This window comes from Poecile atricapillus, chromosome 19 (assembly GCF_030490865.1).
Source record: "Poecile atricapillus isolate bPoeAtr1 chromosome 19, bPoeAtr1.hap1, whole genome shotgun sequence".
Classification (NCBI taxonomy): domain Eukaryota; kingdom Metazoa; phylum Chordata; class Aves; order Passeriformes; family Paridae; genus Poecile; species Poecile atricapillus.
In genome coordinates, this window is record NC_081267.1 from 1,831,452 (window position 1) to 1,852,368 (window position 20,917).

The 20,917-nt window shown below is 50.2% G+C and overlaps 1 protein-coding gene across 1 annotated transcript in view; it reads right to left on the reverse strand.

Annotated features, from left to right (window-relative positions):
- LOC131586388 (zinc finger protein 208-like) overlaps positions 1 to 20,917 on the reverse strand; it is a gene marked incomplete at its 5' end in the record, with an annotated part of 150,206 nt that overhangs the window by 125,629 nt on the left and 3,660 nt on the right. Inside the window, 2 exons of the mRNA XM_058853220.1 lie at positions 13,309 to 13,324; positions 13,417 to 14,059. Of these exons, the coding sequence (XP_058709203.1) occupies positions 13,309 to 13,324; positions 13,417 to 14,059 (659 nt within the window). The remainder of the gene's footprint in view (positions 1 to 13,308; positions 13,325 to 13,416; positions 14,060 to 20,917) is intronic.

Consider the following 20,917-nt stretch of genomic DNA (forward strand, 5'->3'; position numbering starts at 1 on the left):
CCCATGGACATGGACTGCGGGAAGCCCGGGCCGGGCTCCGACAGCGCCGCGTGCAGGGAACGCAGGGAGAGGAGAACTGGGGGGACATTTGGAGATTTGGGATCGGGGAGGTCACGGCTGAAGGAAAGGGGGAACGGGGAGAGCCGGGAAGGGCATTTGGGGATGCCAGGACTGACAAGAGGGGAGGCTGGGGCTGGCTAGATGTGGCATGGCTGGAGTTCAGGGCGTTCCTGTACCCAGGAAAGGGAGCTCCAAGGGTCCCGGGTGTCCCCATTGCCAGGACAGGGCAGGGAAAGCCGGGATGGCTGGGAATAGGGGTCCCGAGTGTCCTCAGTGCTGAGGAAAGGAAGGGCTGGCTGCTGGGAGAGGCAGGAATAGGGGTCCGGGGGGTAAATGGGTCAAGGAGAAGGTGGCTCTGGGGGCTGCGGGAGGCGGGATGGCCGGGAAAGGGGTGCAGGCGTTCCTGGTGCCGGATAAGGGGGTGCAGGGTGGGACCCAGGGCCGGGAATGGGGGTTCGGTGGGATGGCGGCGCCCAGGAATGGGGGTTTAGGGGCCCCTCGGCGCTCCGGAATGGGCGATCAAAGAGTCCCGGTGCCGGGGGTCCCCCTCACCTCTCGCCGCCCCCCGGGAGCGCCCCCGGCCCCAGCGCTGGAGCCACCGCGCTGCTCCGCTGCGGCCCCGCCCTCAGCCCCGGCCCCGCCCCCAGAGCCGCCTCCGGCCCCGCCCCCAGAGCCGCCTCCGGCCCCGCCATTGGCGCCGCTCTTCGCTGCCCGCCAGTGGCAGCCCGAGGCTGCAGTGACGTCACCGGTCGCCGGGCAGATCCCGGCGGCGCAGGGCGGCCAAGGCGGAAGCGAAAGTGCCCGAGGGAGCGCGGGGGGAGGGGACGGGGCAATTCCAGGGAATTCCCCGGGATCCCCTCCCGGGATCCCCTCCCGGGATCCCCCGGGACCCTCCTCGGCCGCGCACTGCGGGACCCCCGGGACAAACTGGGCTCAACTCCCGGGCCCTGCGCTCAAACTCTGCCTGGAACCCGCCGGCCTCGGCCCAAAGCGGGGGAAGCCCCGGGATCCGCGGATCCCATTTTTCCTGCGGCTGCGGCTCCCCAGCCCCGGCGGAGCAGGAGCGGGCGCTGGGAGCCCGAGCCCCGATTCCCAATCTCCTTCTCCCTCTCTCTGCTGCTCTCTGCCTCTCCTTTGGGTGATCAGAAATCCCAGAGCGGCTGGAGAGCCCCGTGCCCAGCTCGGCTTTCCCTGGAAAGGGAGGCCTGGGGGTGCGGTGCCCCGGGATGGCCGGGAATGGGGCTCCGGGGGTCCCCGGGCTGACGGAACCGGGGGATCCAGGGGCTGGCAGGGGAGGATCCCCGGGAAAGGGGGTGCAGGGCGCTGTTGGTGCAGGAGAAGGGGGTGCAGGGGGTCCCGGAGCTGGGGAAGGAGATGCGGGGGGGTCCCAGGGCCCAGGAATGGGGATCCAAGGGGGTCCCAGGGGGGCTCCCCAAAGCCCCTCCCAGGGCACAGCAGGAGCTGGGTCAGGAGCTCTGGCAGAGACAAAAGGGGGTGAGCCCGGCATGGGGGGAACATGGGGGAGTCACAGGCGCTCCCAGGGGGGGGACACGACCCCCGGGGACCCCTCCTCACCTTTTCCCATGCACCCCAACAGAGCCCCTAAATGGATGAGCCGAGCTCGGTGACTGCAGTATGAAACTTGTTCAGTGGCACAGGAGGATTTAGAATTGAGGACAGGGGAAGGGTTTAACCCAGCCTCCTGTTTGAACAGCCAAGAGAGGGGGCTGGGAAGAAACCCATGCCTGCATTGAATTGAGAGAGATCCCGACCGGGGCTGGGAGAGATTTGAGACACACCCACCTTTGGACTTTGCTGTCCACAACACCCTGTCACATAAAGGTAAAACCTTACAAAAGAAAGGACTTGTAAAATCATGGTTTAGGATTTGTTACTTCAGCTAAGTGTAGCTAGCAGCTAGCCTGATAAGTTCCCATGCAAAAACATCTTGAGAATGAAAAGTTTTTTAGCATAAAAAACTATTCTTGGGGAGAAGAACAAGTGCACCTGTAGTAACAAGGGATCTGTACCATAAGAATCAGTAGAAAAAGTATGTAAACATTGTTTACATTGAGAAAAGTTTGGATTGACGTGTACACTCACCATTACCAACCAGTGAACTGAGTTCCCAACCAACTGGAATTAAGCACGGTGCCTTCTGATAACCATGTAAATATAAGCTGTGTGCAATAAAGCTTTGGCTGTGATGGAAGAAGAAACAGGTGTCATTGTCCATCTCTACTACGACACACCCAACCAGGACATCGGGTCCTGCCGAAGCAGTGGAAAGAAGCAGCTCTGGTGGCCAAGTGGCACGGCCCATTCCAAATGTCCCTGAGCACAGAAACAGCCCCAGCACAGCTGAACACGGGGGGACCCCTCAGCCTCGGCTCAAGGGCTCTGAAGCCCCGGAGATTTGGATTTCCCGGCTGCAGCAGGAGGATGGGAGGCCGCCCCCGAGCCTGCACTGAAGGCAAGGCAGCAGCAGCCAGGGCTCCCCAGCGGGGGAAGCCCCTGGGCCTGCCCACAGATCCTCTGCTCAAATCCTCGGCCTGGGCACCCTCCTTTGGCATCTCCAGCCCCTGCGGGACAATCCTGGCTGGCACTGCTGGAGCTTCAGGGCTTTCTGTGCCTGCCCTCGCCACAGCTGCTGGGGAAGGCACCTTGAGAATTCCACTCTGGCTCTCAATTACACTCTGGGCTGGCTGGGATTAGAGTATTGGAAAATAGACCAAGTGTAAAATTATTTTTTATTTGAATTCTCCAGTCAGGCTTGGTTTGCATTTGCCTTGGGGAAAGGAATTTTAAAGGGTTTTTCTTTTAAGGGATGTTCCACCACTCAGCAGAGATGAGCTTAACATCTCAATAGACTGGGAATAGCAGAAATTATTCCCACAAAGAAAACGACCATCAACAAAACATCAAGGCCCAGCAGCAAACATCAACCAACATCTACCCCAGACACTGCCCCAGGCACAGCTGGAGACACCTGGTCTGGAAAAGGCTGAGCAGGAAATCCAGGAATGCAGACCTAATTCACATCAGAGGCACAGAAATCGGGTGCAACAGGAAACCAAACACTAAGGGCTCCACAACTTGAAAGCAATGAATATTAAACCCATGGATTTCTATAGGTTCAGACTGTATAAAGTTTAGGAAACATCTGGTAAAACTCACATGTCATGGAATGATTTTCTCTGCACATGCAGACTATGTGTGGTTGAAATGATTCTGTTCAGAATCAAGTCATGCTTTATTTCTCTAAAGACACTGTTGGAGAGTTTTTGCTTTTCACAGTTTCAGTGAAAGGATTACACCATTAGAAGAATTTTTCGTAATAATTCTACTTTTATATTGTAAGTTCTGTTTGGGCCAGGGGTGTGAGAATCAGTTTTTAGTCAGAGGAGAAGTAAAAGAAAATACTTGATTGCTTTCTAATTTTTGCTTTTATGTTTGTGCGTGGCTCTTAGTGATAGCAAAATTATGGTATGGGTTTTTCCATGTTCACCTTTAACCTGCATTTTGAAAACTAGAAGAGTTTGAAAGGTAGCCCTTTAAAATGGAAAGAGTTAATAAAAAATTGTTAAAAAAAAAAAAAAAAAAAAAAAAAAAAAAAAAAAAAAAAGCAGATGGGGGAGGGAGCCCTTCATGTGAGTCATCCCATGGCTCCCCAGGAAGAGAAGCCTCATTCCAGGCAGCCAGGAGAGGAGCTTTAGAAATGCAAATTAACACCTCTGGGGCAAAGCCTGGACAATGTACCAGGGTCTTCCTGCCTGGGGGAGGAATTGGGCTGAATTCCTCTGCCCCTCACCCCAAGCTCTGCCTGCTGGCACAGATGGAATTTGCACAGCTAAAGGCAGAGCCCATGGTGAGGATATCTGACTGACACAGAAATTGGTTAAGCTGCAAAGGAAAACAGCAAATGGAGATTGTTGTGAAAACTTCACTATAAAAAATGGGCGGGAATCATCCCAGTCCCCACCTTAACTTGTGCTCTCACTTTCTGTGTTATATAGGGTGAATTAGAGCACTGGGGTTTTTGTTACCCCAAGGGAAATCAGTTGGGAATCCAAGTATGAGCTGATTTAATTAGAGAAAAGCCAAAAATTGATGGAGCCCTGGCTGGAGGGAGCATTCAAAAATGGGGAAAAGATGAACGGCCACCAGAACAAATCCTGCAACACCACGGACCAGCCCCTGGGAACCCTGACAAATTCATATCAGGAGCCAGAGAACCCATTTATCATTTCCATGGCATATTTAGATTACAGGATGTCCTCAAACTAATACCCAACCTGTTCCTGACTTTCTTCCCAACCAATCCACTCAGATGAGGAACACAACATTTCATCATGGGATGGAGTCAGATTATCTTTAAGCAAAAAAAAAGAGACAGCTTGTGGAAAGTTAAATGACTCAAACTGCTGTTGGCAAATAGATCACAAAGGAAAAGAGGTGAAACAGATAACAAGGAAATAAGAAAGCAGCCCGTGTACTGGTCCAAACATGGAACAGATGGGAATAGAACACATCTCCATGTTTCCCTGGCAGACCATGGGTTAAACGAATGCACTTTCTCCTCTTATGTTCTACAGCAACTCTCATCTTTTCACCATGCAGGACACCTTGCTGAGTGCAGCTCATTCAGCAGCTGAGCAAGGGGATGCAGGGGGCAGCCAGGCCTCCTGAGCCACAAACGGCTACAAAAGGACAGCGAATGAGGGCACTGAGAGCAATCCCAAAAACAAAGAACAGCCAGGAAGAAAAAACAGAATCAGTGAGTGAATCTGCTTGCAGATATGGATTTGTACATAAGGAAGCAATGGGAGAAAGCATCAGTTTCAGAAAATGTTACTAATTGACAAGGACCGCTGCTCTGACAAAGTCCCGCTAAATTCCTGAACTTCCAGAAGAACAAAGACTTAACAGAGCCATCAATATCGGATGCTCTACAAAAGTGGTGGGTACATATTAACCGGGACATGCAGGAGGCGGATCGGGAAGTCTGAACCTTCCAAGCACCTCCGCCAGTGGGGAAAGGGACAGGGACACGCGGCCGGGAAATGAGGACAAAAACGAGGCCGCGTCCTCCAGCAACTGGAGAGAGCGCACGGCAAATGCCCCATGGCCTCTCCCTTTGGGCAGCAATAAAGTCACTTTCACACCACTCCTCTGGCTCCTTTGGCCATACAAACCTCTGGCGCCGGGAATTTTCCCGCCCAGCCCCGGGCACAGCGCAGCCACCTCCGGGCTACCGACACGAACCGGGACGAGCCAGCGCTGCTCCGGCACCGGCTCCTGCCGAGGCCGCAGCGGGAAGGAGACCGCGGGCAGCCGCTCCCGCAGCGCCCTCACGCCAGGGCCAACACGGGCCGGCCACGGCACAAGCCACCCGCCACAGCCCCCTGCCGCCCCCTCCCGGGCCCGCAGCGAGCCCCGAGCCGCCGCAGAACCGAGCGCGGCTCCCACCTGCGATGGCCGGGGCCGCCTCCGAGCTCCGCCGCCGCCTCACCGGGCTCCGGCCGCTGCCGCCACTCCCGGGCCCGCACAGACGCTCCGGCAATGGCGGCTCTCCTGCCCCACGGCCGCCCTGGGGGCGCCAGCGGGGCCGGGCTTGTCCCCGCTCTGCCCAATCAGCGCGCGTCAGAACCACGAGTGACGGCAGCAGCAGCCAATCGCAGCCAGCAGCGGGCTCTGCACACGGCACAGCCCCGCCCCGTGCCCTCAGGGCCCCCCGGGCTGTGTGAGGGGAAGGGCGGGGATGAGGAACAGCCCTGGAACGGGCCCGGCCCGAGCCGCCATTGAGCTCCCAACACAAACAAAGTTCTCCGCAGCTCCCGGCCCACCTTTCCCAGCCCTGGGTGTTCGGTGTCTCCGGCTCAGGGGGAAGCCCTGGAGACTCACTTCTCCCAGCGCTAATTAGAAGCATCAGTGCATCGCTCGTATTTCCCCCAAAAAGGGAAAATTGCCCCAAATTCCTGTGGATGAGTGGGGGAGGAGAGAGATTTCTGTCAGAAAACTCCAAAAACTCAGAGCAGGATCAGGAGAAGTAAATGAAGACCCTTAAAACCAGTTTCCCCCTACCCCTCCCTCCTCCCAGCTGTGCCTCCTCCCCCGGCAGTGCAGGGACACAGGGAATGGGGCCATGGTCACTCCATCCCCCGGGGCTTTTCCCCCTGCTCAGGGACAGGAGTCGTTCCCCTGCTGCACCCTGGGCTCTCTGCCACCGGAGACTTCTCCAGGAACTTCTCCAAGCTGAGTCCATCCCATGGGGAACAGCCCCCTCACAGTGCTGCAGCGTGGGTCTCTCTGCCATGGGTCAGTCCTTCTGAAAAGAACAGGCAAGGAGAGCAGCTCCTTTTTAATGCCTTTATTGAGGGCAGCTCTGGGTGGGGGAGCTCAATGCTGCTCCCGATGGATGACCCAGAGGAGGAGATGTTCAGCTTTACCACAGGGCAGAGATGGGGATTCTGTCTTCAGTAGAGTCTCTAGAAGGATTATGGTTTACTTTAAATCTTGGGTAGTCGTGGAGAGCAAATGTTGTTTAGTTATGGTGATAAAGTCCAGAACATCAGTCAGTTGCCCAATGTTCTCCCTTGCTCCTCAGTGTAGTTTCGAGTCTGGTTTGTGCCATAGCTCACTGATTCTAGGGGTCTTTAGATGTTAATCCCACTTCTCCTGGGTGGGAGTTGGGCTCATCTACACACGGGGTGCTGTCATCGGTGCCATTGGGGGGTGCCAGGAGCAGCAGAGGCAATAGACAAGGGCAGGTGGCATTAACAAGGCTGGTACAACAACACTGGTATTTACCAAACATGACACAACATGAGCTCTATTAACAAAGAAGGCACCTTACGGTGACAACATTCTACTGTTCAAACTGTAAAACATCTTTGTGTACTGATCAGGAGGTCAGGATTTACTCTTTACAATCCTGATGCTGAATGTCTCCTTAGGAGGTCTGGTCACAGAGAAGAATGAGCCCCTTGTGGGCTGCCCCTGTTTGGACAACCTGCTCCTCACCCCGAGCCTCAGCATGTCTGACATCGCCCACCTGGGACTGACATCCCAAAGCATTGAAAACATTTATCAATTTTTCTTTATCATTAAAATCTAATTAATTTATAAAAATAAAATTTTACTATTTATAATAATATTATTCTGTATTCTTATAGCCATGTTTATGCATTTATATAAAAGAATTGATACATTTTCAGGAGCAAAAAACATTATTGTTCTCTGGTTCTAAGTACCACAATTGCCTTCATTAATTAACTGACCCTATTTCTCCCTCTTTATGCCAATTGCTCCTCTTTTTAGCCCGTTAATCATAATTTAGAAATTATTCTCAGACAGGGTAAAAGGGGCCACTTTGGGCTCCATGGAAACTTTTCTGGGGAACATTTGGGGCAGTTTTGGGTCTGGAAAGGGAATTTAGAAAGAACTTGGGGGTCTGGAGGACACTTGGGGGAGCCGGGTGGGCACTTGGAGGGGCACTTAGGGATTCTGTGGGACAATTCGGGGTCCGGAGCAGCACTTGGGGGTCCAGGGGGGCACTTGGAGGTCAGGGAGGGGAATCTGGGGGCCCTTCGGGGTCCGGGCGGGCACTTGGGGGGCTGTAACAGGGAATCTATGGGCCGCGGGGGATGATGGGAGTTGTAGGCGCCGGTATAATACGGTTTAATGGGGCCGCGGAGCATCACGGGAGTTGTAGGCGCAGCTCCAAAACCCCACAAAATTCTTCATGTGTCCTCAAAATTCAAAAAAATTCCCGCAGATTCTCTTGAATCTTCTCAAAACCCTACCAAATCCCGAAATATCCCACAAAATCTCCACAAACTTCTACAAAATCTGAGAAAAACCCCTCAAAATTCTTCAAGTGTCATCAACATCCCACAAAATTCCACAAATATCCCACAAAATTCCAGAAAAATCCAAAAAAATTTCCTAAATCTTCTTAAAACCCTACCAAATTCCAGAAAGGTCTCACAAAATCTCCACAAATTTCCACAAAATCTAAGAAAAACCTTTCAAAGTTCTTCAAGTCTTCTCACAATCCCAGAGAATCCCAGAAAATTCCACAACATTCAAAAAAATCCTAGAAAATTCCAGAAAAATCTCACAAAATTCGGTAAATCTTGCCAAAACCCTACCAAATTCCAAAAACAGCCCAAAAAATCTCCTCCAATTTTCACACAATCTAAGAAAAATCCCTCAAAATTCTTCAAGTCTCCTCAAAATCCCGCAAAATTCCACAAAAATCACACAAAATTCCACAAAAATACCAAAGAATTCCAGAAAAATCCAGAAAAATTCCCTAAATAATCTCCAAGAAATCCGACAAAATTCCACAAACATCCCACACAATTCCACAAACATCAAAAAAAATCTCTAATTTCCATAAAATCTAAGAAAAATCCCTCAAAATTTTTGAAAATCCCCACAAAATTCCAGAAAAATCTCACAAAATTCCCTAAATCTTCTCAAAACCCCACCAAATTCCAGAAACATCCCACAAAATCTCCTCCAATTTCCACACTTAGAAAAATCCCTCAAAATTCCACAAAATTCCACAGAAATCCACAAAATTCCACGAAGTCCCACAAAATTCCAGAAAAATCCCACAAAATTCCACAAACATCCCACAAAATTCCACAAATTTCTACAAAATTCAAGAAAAATCCCTCAAAATTCTATAAGTCTCCTCAATATCCCACAAAATTCCACAAACATCCCACAAAATTCCCTAAATCTTCTCAAAACCCTACCAAATTCCAGAAACGTCCCACAAAATCTCCACAAATTTCCACAAAATCAAAGAAAAATTTTCAAAATTCTTCAAGTCTTGTCAAAATTCCACAAAATCCCAGAAAATTCCACAACATTCAAAAAAAAAAAAAAAAACAAACCTACAAATTGCAGAAAAATCCCACAAAATTTGGTAAATCTTGTAAAAACCCTGCCAAATTCCAAAAACAGCCCAAAAAATCTCCTCCAATTTCCACACAATCTTAGAAAAATCCCTCAAAATTCTTCATGTCTCCTCAAAATCCCACAAAATTCCACAAAAATACCAGAAAAAAATTCCAGAAAAATCCCACAAAATTCCACGAAAATTCCACAAAATTCCAGAAACATCCCACAAAATTCTAGAAACGTCCCAAAAAATTCCCTAAATCTTCTCAAAACCCTACGAAATTCCAGAAACATCCCACAAAATCTTTACAATTTCTACATAATCTAGAAAAATACCTCAAAATTCTTCATGTCTCCTCAAAATCCTTCATAATTCTACAAAAATCTCACAAAATTCCACAAAAATCCCACAAAATTCCAGAAACCCCAAAAAATTCCAGAAACATCTCACAAAATCATGATAAATTTCCACACAACCTAGAAAAATACCTCAAAATTCTTCACGTTGCCTCAAAATCCCACAAAATTAAAAAAAAAATCTCACAAAATTCCAGAAACATCCCACAAAATTCTTTAAATTTTCCCAATATCCCACAAAATTCAAGAAAAATCCCTCAAAATTATTTAAATTTTCTCAAAATTCCATAAAATTCTAGCAAAATCCCATGAAATTGCTGAAAAATCAAAAAAACCCCTAAATCTTCCTAAAACCCTATCAAATTCCAGAAACATCCCACATAATCTTGACAAATTTCTACATAATCTAGAAAAACCCCTCAAAATTCTTCATGTTTTCTCAAAATCACACAAAATTCCACAAAAATCCCACAGAATTCCAGAAACATCCCACAAAATCTCCACAACTGCTCCAACATTCAAAAAAAATTGCACAAAATTCCAGAAACTTCCCACAAAATCTCCTCAATATCCCACAAAATTCAAGAAAAATCCCTAAAAGTTTTAGAAACATCCTACAAAATTCCCTAAATTTTCTCAAAACCCTACCAAATTCCAAAAACATCCCAGAAATCTTTACAAATTTCCACAAAATCCAAGAAAAATACCTCAAAATTTTTCAAGTCTCCTCAATATCCCACAAAATTCCACAAAAATCCCACAAATATCTCACAAAATTCCAGGAAAATCTGATGAAATGGTTAGAGTTCAGGAACACACATAATCACGAATGATTATATGCAGGTGCTTTATTAAGAGATCTGGGTGTCAGGGGTACACAGACCCAAATCTGACCCATCTTGGTTTTGAACCGAACATGTTTTATACTCTATCATTATGTAACTCACATATTAATTATTAAACTTACATTGTTCTATTGTATGCATTGTTTTTACCCAAGCATGGATTTCTCGTGATCCCCTCAGCCCCCTAACATTGTTCCTCATGTTCTTTAAACAATAATTATATCCAATCATATCTAACAATTGTATAATTTTTCATCTACTGATTACACAAGTGCAGTTTGACCTGATCTTTAGCAAATACAAGGCCTAACATTTCCCAGGGCCTACTTTTCCAAGGCCTTTCCAAACCTAACTTTCTTTCTAAGTCCCTGAATTTTCTAAGATTTTGAGACCTTTTACTATCACTTACAGGACTTGTGCTCCAGACCCCTCACCAGCCTTGTTGCCCTTCTCTGGACATGCTCCAGCCCATCCATGTCCTTCCTAAATTGGGGGCCCAGAACTGGACACAGCACTCGAGGTGCTGCCCAACCAGTGCCAAGCACAGGGGAGGAATCCCTGCCCTGCTCCTGCTGGCCACACTGTTCCTGATCCAGGCCAGGAGCCATTGGCCTTCTTGGCCACCTGGGCACACTGCTGGCTCATGCCCAGCCTGCTGTCCATCAGTGCCCCAGGTCCCTTTCTGCCTGGCTGCTGTCCAGCCACTCTGTCCCCAGCCTGTAGCACTGCAGGGGTTGTTGGGGCCAAAGTGCAGGACCTGGAACTTGGACTTGTTAAACCTCACCTTGTTGGGTTTGGGCCCTGGATCCAGCCTGTCCAGGTCCCTGTGCAGAGCCCTCCTACCCTGCAGCACATCAACACTCCCAGCCAACCTGGTGTCACCACGGTTCCATGGGGCCCTAGAGTGTCACAATGATCTCCATGATTCCATGAGGCCTCCCAGCAATCCAATTTTGGATCATACTGGGAGTGACTGGACTCATATTGGGAGTATCTGAGGGTGACTGGGAACACACCATGCACATCATTCCCCATCCTGGGGTGACTGGGAGCAACTGGGAGCATGCTGGGAGCCAATGGCATCATACTGGGATGACTGGGTTGATCTAGCCAGAGGCAACTGGGACCATCCTGGGAGTGCTGCCATGTGAAAAGGATCATACTGGAGCTTACTGGGCTCATACTGGTGTTGAAAGGGAAAAACTGGGATCTCTGAACACCAAAGGTTCCTTTCCTGCTCACTGAAGTAGGAGCTTCTCAGTATCCCTGTGTGAGGGGACCTTCACCTGAACCAGATGCTGTTAGGAGAAAAAGCTGCCTGTGCTGGAAAATCCCACACAACAAGTCAATGTATTTTACTTTCACAACTTCCCTCCTGGAGCCACAGTCCTTTTGGATCACACAGCAAGCAAGAGAACAGCACAAAATACAAGGCTGTGTCCATTTTTTGGCTGGATGAGCAAACAGAGGGAATGCCAGGATCTGCTGCCACAGACTCTCCTCTTGGGGAACAGAACCCCCCCAGGCTCCATTCCAAATGCTGTGCACACCCTGCTGGCTACAAACAATGCCTTCTTTAAGAAGCTGCTGCCAGGAGCTTTCCCAAATAAATGGCATCTTAATCGCAATTTTCTTTCAAAATCAACTCCATTCCAAAGGAAGAACAGAAAGCCCACAGCAATCCCAAAGGCACATATGGTGCACCTGGGGAAATCCTCGACTTAGGGGCCCAGTGGGTTAAAAAATACCCATAAGAAGCCACAGAGTCCAGACTGCAAACTGCAGCAACCACTTGCTGGATCATTTTGGCTGTGCTGCACACATCTGCAGACTGTCTGTCCCCCTGCCAGGTCAGAAGGACACCCGTCAGGGGCTGGGCTGGCTGCTGAGAATGCCTCGGGCAGGAGGATCCTCAGGCAATGAGCAGGCGCCCAGAGCCGCTCTGACACTGAGGCCTCTGTGCCCCACAGCAACGGGAACACCACAAGGACACGGCAACGTTCCTGTGACATCACAACAGCAGCTTCCCCAAAAACTGCCTGGAAGGTTCTCCGGGGTCACCAAGGAGCACAAAGGATCCTCAGAGGGCACAACCTACTGCTCAAGGGATCCAAGAGGAACTCAGAAAATGCAGCAAATGAGGACACCCCACAGCCCAGCCTGAACACTGAGAAGGAACAAAGATGTGACCAAACCAAAAGAAATACAACTTCTGGTCACTGATGCTTCTGACTAAAACCAGTGTCTTGGTTCTAGAAGACAGGTGTCTGCTGGGGAGGGCAGGAGCCTCCCTTGGAATGAAAGAATGTAAACCCCCTCCCCCCGAATTATTATAATTTTGAAATCAAGGGGCTTTTAGGCAGAGATCTGGGGATAGGAAAAACAGTTCTTTATTAGTATTTATAACCAGGCAAACAAACAAACAATAACTACAGCAATAACAAGAACACAGAACCAGGGACCCCGGGACAGCTTTCTCGGCTGAGATGGGATGGAGGAGAGGCTTTGTTTCACAAACCCCCTCGGGCAGTCAGTCCCGGTGCTCCTGCAGGGCTCTGAGGAACACTCAGCCGGAACAGCAGGGACGAGCTGAGATCCTGGGCTGTTGGCTGAGGTGGATCAGCAGCTCCACGGCGGTGCCTGGCACTGCCACATGTCCTGGCAGGACAGGGAGTGTGAGGCCACCAACAAAGAGGGAAGAAGGAGAAGCAGCAGCAGCTCCATCTGGGTGATGGCAAAATTCCCTTCTCCCCACCCCAACAGCTCAGTGCCCAAAGTGTCCTTCTCCGAAGCTTAAGAAAAGCCCGCCAAACTGTCCCCACCCTCCTTTTTCCTGCCCCCTTCCAACCCCCTGGGCCTGGCCAAACTCTTTGCCTTTTGTCAATCACCCACCAAGTACCCACAGTTAGGTTGTCCCCACAACTAATGGGTAAAAATTCCATGGGAAATCCGGAATGAAAAAAAAAAAAGACACCTAACCCCCAACACCTGCCTCTGGCATTGACCTGAGATGGGATTGAATATAACGAAAGGGCCATGGCCAGAAACTCATGTTTTTTGATCCCACATCATGTCATTGCCATAGGCAGGAAAAGGTACAGGTGTCTTCCCAGCATGGATCACAGGGAACATGGATCACCAGGTCTCTGCCGAACTTGAATTTTCCAAGGGGGGATGAAGCTGGAGCAGTGCACAAAGCTCTTCCTGCACTTTGGGGCATTTGCAGAGCTTCCCTTACCGGTGCCTCCGTTGGTGTTGGGTCAAGTGAGAGCTCTGGCTGAAGATATTCCCACACTGGGGACACTCGTAGGGCCTCTCCCCAGTGTGGATGCGCCGGTGCCTGATGAGGTTGGAGTTGTCCTTGAAGCCCTTTCTGCAGTCAGGGCAGCGGAAGGGCCTCTCATCCGTGTGAATCCGCTGGTGCCTGAGGAGATGGGAGCTCATCTGAAACCTCTTCCCACACTCGGGACACTCGTAGGGCCTCACCCCACTGTGGATCATCTGGTGGATGGTCAGCTGGGACCTCTGGCTGAAGGTGATCCCACATTCCCCACATTCATAGGGACGTTCCCCAGTGTGGGTCCTCTGGTGGTAGATCAGATTGGAGTTCTGGCTGTAGCCCTTCCCACATTCCCCACACTCGTAGGGCCTCTCCCCAGTGTGGATGCGCTGGTGGATGATGAGTTGGGAGTTGCAGCTGAAGCCCTTCCCGCATTCCCCACACTCGTAGGGCCATTCCCCAGTGTGGATTATCTGGTGGCGGATCAGGAATGAGCTCTGGCTGAAGCTCTTCCCACACTCCAAGCACTTGTAGGGCTTCTCCCCATCCTGAAGCTGCTCATGGACCACCAGCTCAGAGCCCTGGCTGGATCTCTGGCCGCCTTTCCGGCACAGGGTGGGTCTTTCCTCCTCAGAGCACCCTGGGATGGGTTTGGAGCCCCTCCTCCTGTGGGATCTCCGGGGCTTTTCCTCCCCACTGGATTCCTGCACCGTGGAGCTGCTCAAAACGGCCTCTTCCACGAGGTTCTGCTGTGGGGATCTTTCCTCCCTGGTCTCCATCCTCAGCTCCTTGTCTGGGGGAGGAAGGACAAGGAGAGGATGGGATTTGCCTCCGTGCCAGAGGGAAGGGGAAGGAGATGCCCCCAGTGCGTCCCCGGCAGGACGGCGTCGGCAGCGGGGTTGTCCTGCAGCTGAGGGCCATGCTGGGCTGGGAGATGGAGCAGGAGAGAGGGGGAAAGGGGCACTGACTTCCTCCTCACCTGCCTGGGTGTCCTGGGGCATCTTCCTCTTCCTCACAGCCTCCTTCTCCATCTGGACAAGGTCTGGGAATGGGAAATCCTGGTTTGGGAAAAATACAATTCACAAGCACATTGGGTTAGGGGGTTCCTCCTGCCCACATCCATCTCTAGAAATCCCAAGCTATCCATAAAAACCTCCAAAACACCAAGATTCAGCCCTGAAAATGACTCCCGGGAGTTCCCTATCTCTGGTCTCACCCCTTTTGGTGTTCAGTGGTTCCCCCCATCCCAGCTGCTGGGGGTCACACTTGTACTGGGGGTCCCCTGTCTGCTCGGTCCTGGCCCTCCCCAGGCTGCTGGGAGTACCAGGAATCTGAAAAGTTCCCCGTTCCCATCTCCCCACTCCAGGATGCTGGAACCCCCAATGTCTTCACAAGGGGCATTTTCCGCTCAGCTTTGGAGTCCTTAATTCTTAAATATCCCGCCCCCCCCCCCAAAAAATTCAACCCAGGGACCCCCCAGGATATCTGGGCTGAGCTCCCCCTCTCGGGGCACCTGTGGGATGAGGGGTGATGATCCCACAGGTTGGGGACTGTGAATTCAGGGAGTTCTTGACCTCTTGGTTCCTTCTCCTTTCCCTGATTCTCCTTTGTCCCTCCTCTTCCTGTTGAAGTGCATTTAAAAAATTATTGTCTGTCCCAAGGGAAGAACTGACCCTTGGTGTTGTATAAGGTCAGTCCCTACCTAACCTCCCTTTTCTTTTCCCTATCCCATTGGCTGTAACCCCCCTGTATCCCCTGGCCACCCCCTCCCCCAAGTTTAAGAGAGCACCCGAGGAATCTCAGCCTCTTTCTTGTCCCGGGCGATCCACATACAATAAACCCAGGACCACGTCTCGTAAGTCTGAGCCTTCTTTGTCTAAAATACCTTAGGTCCATGTTGGATATAGTTTGAGACCCCTTCCCGCCCGTGTTCTGAGAAGGGCGGACACATCCCCATAGGGGACAAGAATGAAGGGGTTTGTGGAGTATTTACAACATCTTCCTCCCTCTCCTCCCCTTCCATCCCTCCTCCTTCTCCTCCCTAATGCCAGCTCCATCTCCTGCTTCCATCCCTTCACTCTCCTTCTTCATCCCTCCTCTTCCATCCCTCCTCCTCCTCCCCCAGGAGCAGTGACACCCTCGGTGCCCCGTTCCCAAACCCCTCACAGCCCACAGCAGGAGCGGGGATGGAGCCGGGACAGGTCGGGATGGGCAGCGCGGGGCTCTCCGCTGCTCCCACCCGCTGGGGACGGGGGGAACCCGGCCCGGGGAAAAGGAGAGGGAAACTGGGAAAATTGGGGGCTGCAGATCCAACCTGGGGCTGGCTGGGGACCCTGGCTGGGGACTGCCAGCCCTTGGGGCTCCTCTGGGGAGATGCGGGAGGGGGGAACACAGAGAGGGCTGGGGGATCCCAGGAGTGGCAGCACTGGCAGGGACTGGTTTGTACTGGGGTAACTGGAAACTTACTGGGGTAACTGGGAATGATTGGGAATGAGCACAAGCATGCTGAGGGCAGCTGGGATATACTGGGAGTGTCTGTGACCATACTGGGAACAGTTGGAACCACAGTGGGAGAAACTGGGAGTGAGTGGGACCACGCTGAGATGGACTGGGACTATTCCAGGGACAACTGGGATCATACTGGTAGGAACTGGGAAGAATTGCAACTATTCTGGGATCATACTCAACTGGGATCATACTGGGATCACAGTGGGAGCAGCTGGGTCCATGCTGGCTGAGACTGGGATCCCACTGAGGGTGAGTGGAATCATACTGGGATTGACTGGGAGTGGCTGGGAGCAACTGGAATCATGCTGAGAGGAACTGGGAGGAGCTGGGAATGACTGGGAGCGTGCTGGAGCTGACTGGGATATACTGGGAGAGACAGGGAGTCCCAGGGATCACACTGGAGGCTACTGGGGTCATACTGGTATTGACAGGGAGCAACTGGGGGCCACTGGCCTCATACTGGGAGTGACTGGGATTAGACTGGGAGTGCAAAGGAAACTAGAAAAATGGGGAAATAATGGGAAAAAAACCAGGGTAAATTCAAGGAAAATAAAGAGGAAATATCAGGGCAAAAACAGAAAAAAAACCTCAGGGAGAAATAAAAAAAAAATCGGGGAAAAAGCAGGGAAAAAATGGGAAAAATTTAGGAAAAACAGGGAAAAATTTGACAAAAAATTGGCAAAACCAGGAAAAATTTGGGGAAAAAAAAAAAAAAGGAGAAATCTCAAGGAAAACTCAGGGAAAAAAATCAGGAAAGAAAGCAGAAAAAAACTGGGAAAATCAGGAAAAATCAGAAAACATGAGGAAAAATCAGGAAAGAAAAAGAAAAGAAGGAAAAAATCAAGAAAAAACAGGAAAAATTTGGGGAAAATGGGAAAATCAGGAAAAAAAATGGGAAAGAACTGGGAAAAATCGAGGAAAATCAGGAAAAGAAAGAGGAATAAAATCTGGTAAAATGGGAAAAAAAATGAGAAAAACCAGGAAAATTTGAGAAGAAACTGAAAAAAAACTAGAAAAATTTGGGAGAAGAAGAGAAAAAATGGGAAAAGCATGAAAAAATTTGGGAAAAATCAGGGACAATATCAGGAAAAGAAAGACAAAAAGACCCTGGGAAAAAAATCAGGGAAAAATTTGGAAAAAAATTGAAAAAATCAAGGGAAAGCCAGAAATATTTGGGGAAAAACTGCATAAAAATCAGAAAATGAATTGGGAAAAAAATCAGAAAAAAATTGTAAAGAAAAAGGAAAATCAGGGAAAAAAATCAGGAAAAGGATAAAAAACCTGGAAAAATCAGAAAAAAATAATGAAGAAAAATCAGGAAAAAATTGGGGAAAACCAGAAAAATTTGGGAAAGGAAAATGGAAAAATCTAGGGAAAAAAATGGGAACAAAACCGCAAAAAATCAAGGAAAATTTAAGAAAAAATTGGGAAAAAAATCAGAAAAAGAAAGAGGAAAAATCAGGAAAAGAAATCAAGAAAAATCAGGAAAAAATGGGGAAAATCAGGAAAAAAATTGGGAAAAAATGGGAAAAATCAAGAAAATAGAGAGGAAAGAGACTTGGAAAAAAATCAGGAAAAATCAGGAAAAAAAATTAGGAAATACAGGGAAAAATCAGGGGAAAATTTAGAAAAAAATTAGGGAATAACCTGGAAAAAACTGGGAAAAGAACAGGGAAAAATCAGAAAAACATGGGGGAAAATCTGGAAAAAAATGGGGGAAAAAATTGGGAAAAAAGAGGGGAAAATCAGGAAATGAAAGAGGAAGAAGACCAGGAAAAATTTGGGAAAAAATCCAGGAAGAAATCAGGGAAAAAATGAGGAAAAGATGGCGGGGAAAAAAACCCTGGGAAAGTGGAAAAGAAATGGGAAAAAGCCAGGAAATATTTAGGTAAAGAACAGGCAAAAATCAGGAAAAAATGGGGAAAATTTGGGACAAATCAGAGGCAAAAATCAGGAAAAAAATGGGAAAAAATTTGAAAAAAATTGAGAAAAATGAGGGAAAAATCAGGAAAAGAAACAGGGAAAAAAAAATGGAAAAAACCAGGAAAAATTTTGGAAAAAAATAGGGAAAAATCAGGAAAAATGGGAAAAAAGGGAGGAAAAAAAATGGGGAAAATATTGGGAAAAATGGAAAAAAATCAGGGATTAAGTGAGGAAAAGAAATAAAAATATAATCTGAAAAAAGCTGGAAAAAATGGGAAAAAAGAGAGAAAAATGGAGGAAAAATGGAGCAAAAATGAGAGACAAATGGGGAAAATGCTATAAAAATAGGAAAAAAATGCTGGAAATGGGAGAGAAATGGAGGAAAAAATGGAGAAAAAAATGGAAGAAAATTGGGAATAATGGGGAAAAATGAGAATAAATTGGGATAAAAATGGGAAAAAAAGGAGGAAACTGGGAGAGAAATGGAAGAAAAAGGGAATAAAAATGGTAAAAGTGAAGGAAAAATGGAAGAAAAATGGCAGAAAATGGAGAAAATAGGAGAGAACATAAAGAAAAAATTGGAGGAAAATGGAGCAAAAGTGGTGTAAAATGGGGAAACTGAGAAAAAGTAGATTAAATATGGGGGAAAAAAACTGAAAAAATGAGAAAACATGAGGAAAAAGTTAAGGGAAAGTGGAGGAAAAATGAGGGGAAAAATAGAGAAAAAAATGAGATAAAAAAAGGGGGAAATGGAGGAAAAAGGAGAAAAATGGGGAAAAACAGGGGAAAATAAAAAAATATAGGATAAATATGGGGAAAAATTATATGAAAATGGGATAAAAATGAGGAAAAATGGAGAAAAAATAGGGAAAAAATGAAATAAAAATGGGGGGAAATTGGGGAAAAATTAAATAAAACTGTGCAAAAATGGGAATAAATTGGGGGAAAATGGAGCAAAAGTGGGGGAAATAATTGAGACAACATTTGGGGAAAATGGAGACAAATTGTACCCTAATAGTGAATGACTGGGAGTGATTTGGCTCGTCCTGCGGTGCCGAGGACACTGGAACCACACGGGGGGAGCAACTGGGCTCCCACTGCCGGCACCGGGAGCCCCGAACCCCTTTCCCGGCCGTGCCGCCCCTCCAGCCCCAGCACCCCCCGCCGGGGTCCCGGCAATCCCAGGGGTCCCCCCCTCTCGGGGTCCCCGCTCAGGGAAGCCGCGGCTCTCCCGGGGCTCCCCAGAACCGGGGTCCCCCCGCCTCCGCGGCCCCGGCAGAGCTCGGGGGGCCCGGCCCGGGAAGCCCAACCCCCACCGCGGGGGGACCCGCATCCCCCCGGCCCCTTTGCCGGGGCTCTGCCGCCACCGGGACCCCCCAAAAACACCTCCCGGCGACCCTCGGGGTCCCCCCGAGGGGCATCTGCGGCTCGGCTCTGCAGCCCTGACATCCCCAAACATCCCCCCCAAAAACCCCAAACCCAGGGACCCCCGGGGTATTTGGGGCGAGCTCCCCCTCCCCGGGCACCTGCGGGATGGGGGGCGATGGTCCCGAAGGAGCTGCAGATCCAGAGAGCGGGGAGCGCACGTGGAGCCTCCTCTGCCTGCTCCAGCTCTTCCTCCTCCTGCTCCTCCTCTTCCTCCTCCTCTGTCCCTCCTCTTCCTCCTCCTGTGTCCCTCCTCTGTCCCTGGGCGTGGTTCGGAGCCCTCGGGTGAGCGGGGCCGGGCCGGGACACGATGGGAAAGGGCTGGGTCCCCCCCAAACCGAGCTGGGGGCAGCGGAGGTTTGGGGGGAACAATGGGAACGGGGCGGGACAGGGGAACAGGGGGAGGTGGGAGCACTGAGGGTCCCCCAGTTCACCCCAGGACCCCCAAGCCCCGTCCCAGCCCCCCCAGTTCCCCCCGCAGCCCCGGCTGAGGGGGGGCTCAGCCCAGGAGCCGCCGTCGTTCGGGGCTCCCCCGAGTGCAGGAACGGGAGAGTTCCCGGCTCGGGGAGGCCCCAGCAGAGGAGGGGATCTTGTCCCTCTTCCAGGGCCTTTCAGGGTCTTCAGGCCCCTCTCAAGAGAAGTTTTTATCTTTCTGAGGTATTTCGGGGGGATCCCACCACTACAGGGGTGTTTTTTCCTCCCCATTTTAGGGTGTTTGTGCGGCTGCAGGTCCACAAACCCCTTTTGAGTGGGGATCATGACGGCTTTAAGTGACATTTTTAGGGGTGGGTTGTTTTGGGGAACCTGCTGGTAATGGAGATGGGGACCCCATGCCAGGTATGAACCTTCTCAATGTCTGTATGGGGTTTTGCAGTCTTGGGGAGTTTTTGGAGCATCCAGGGCTGTGTTTGGGATCAGAGGAGGTTGGGGTGTCCCGGGGGATTTGGGGGTTCTCGGCAGGTTTGGGGGTACCTGGGCAATGCAGGTGGCAGTGCTGGGGACCCCGTGCCGGGTTTGAACCTTCTCACTGCGCACGGGCAGCGTCAGCGTGTTCAGGGAGATCCTGGGGGGCCCGGGGGGTCACCCCAAATCCCAGGGACCCCAAATGCTGAGGGACCCCCCAAACTGCCCTCACTGCTGGATCTGCTGCAGGCAGGGGGGCACCAGCACTCGGCCCCCACCCTCCACCATCACAGGGGGCTGTGGAAGAAATCTGGGGGAGCACAGACAGGCCGGGTGGGACCCCCAAAGTCCTGGGGGAGGAGGAGACACAGAGGGACTCCCAGGAATTCCCGTTATAGGTGGATTAAGGGGGACCCAGGAAGAGTTTGGGGTGGATGGGTGGGTCATGGGGGGACCCCAGGGAGTCTTGTGGGGGGTGGGGAGGGCAAGGAACAGGGCAACCCCCAGAATGGGTTTGAGGGAGAACCGGATTGGAGCTCCCATGGGAGTGGGATGGGGAGATCTGCCAATCCAATTCCATGGGAATGGCATGGCAGTGAGATCCATCTACAGAGTTCACATGGGAATTGGACACCAGTGGGATCGATCCGGGGAGGTGTCACAGATGAGATCCATCCATGGAATTTCCGTGGGAATTCCT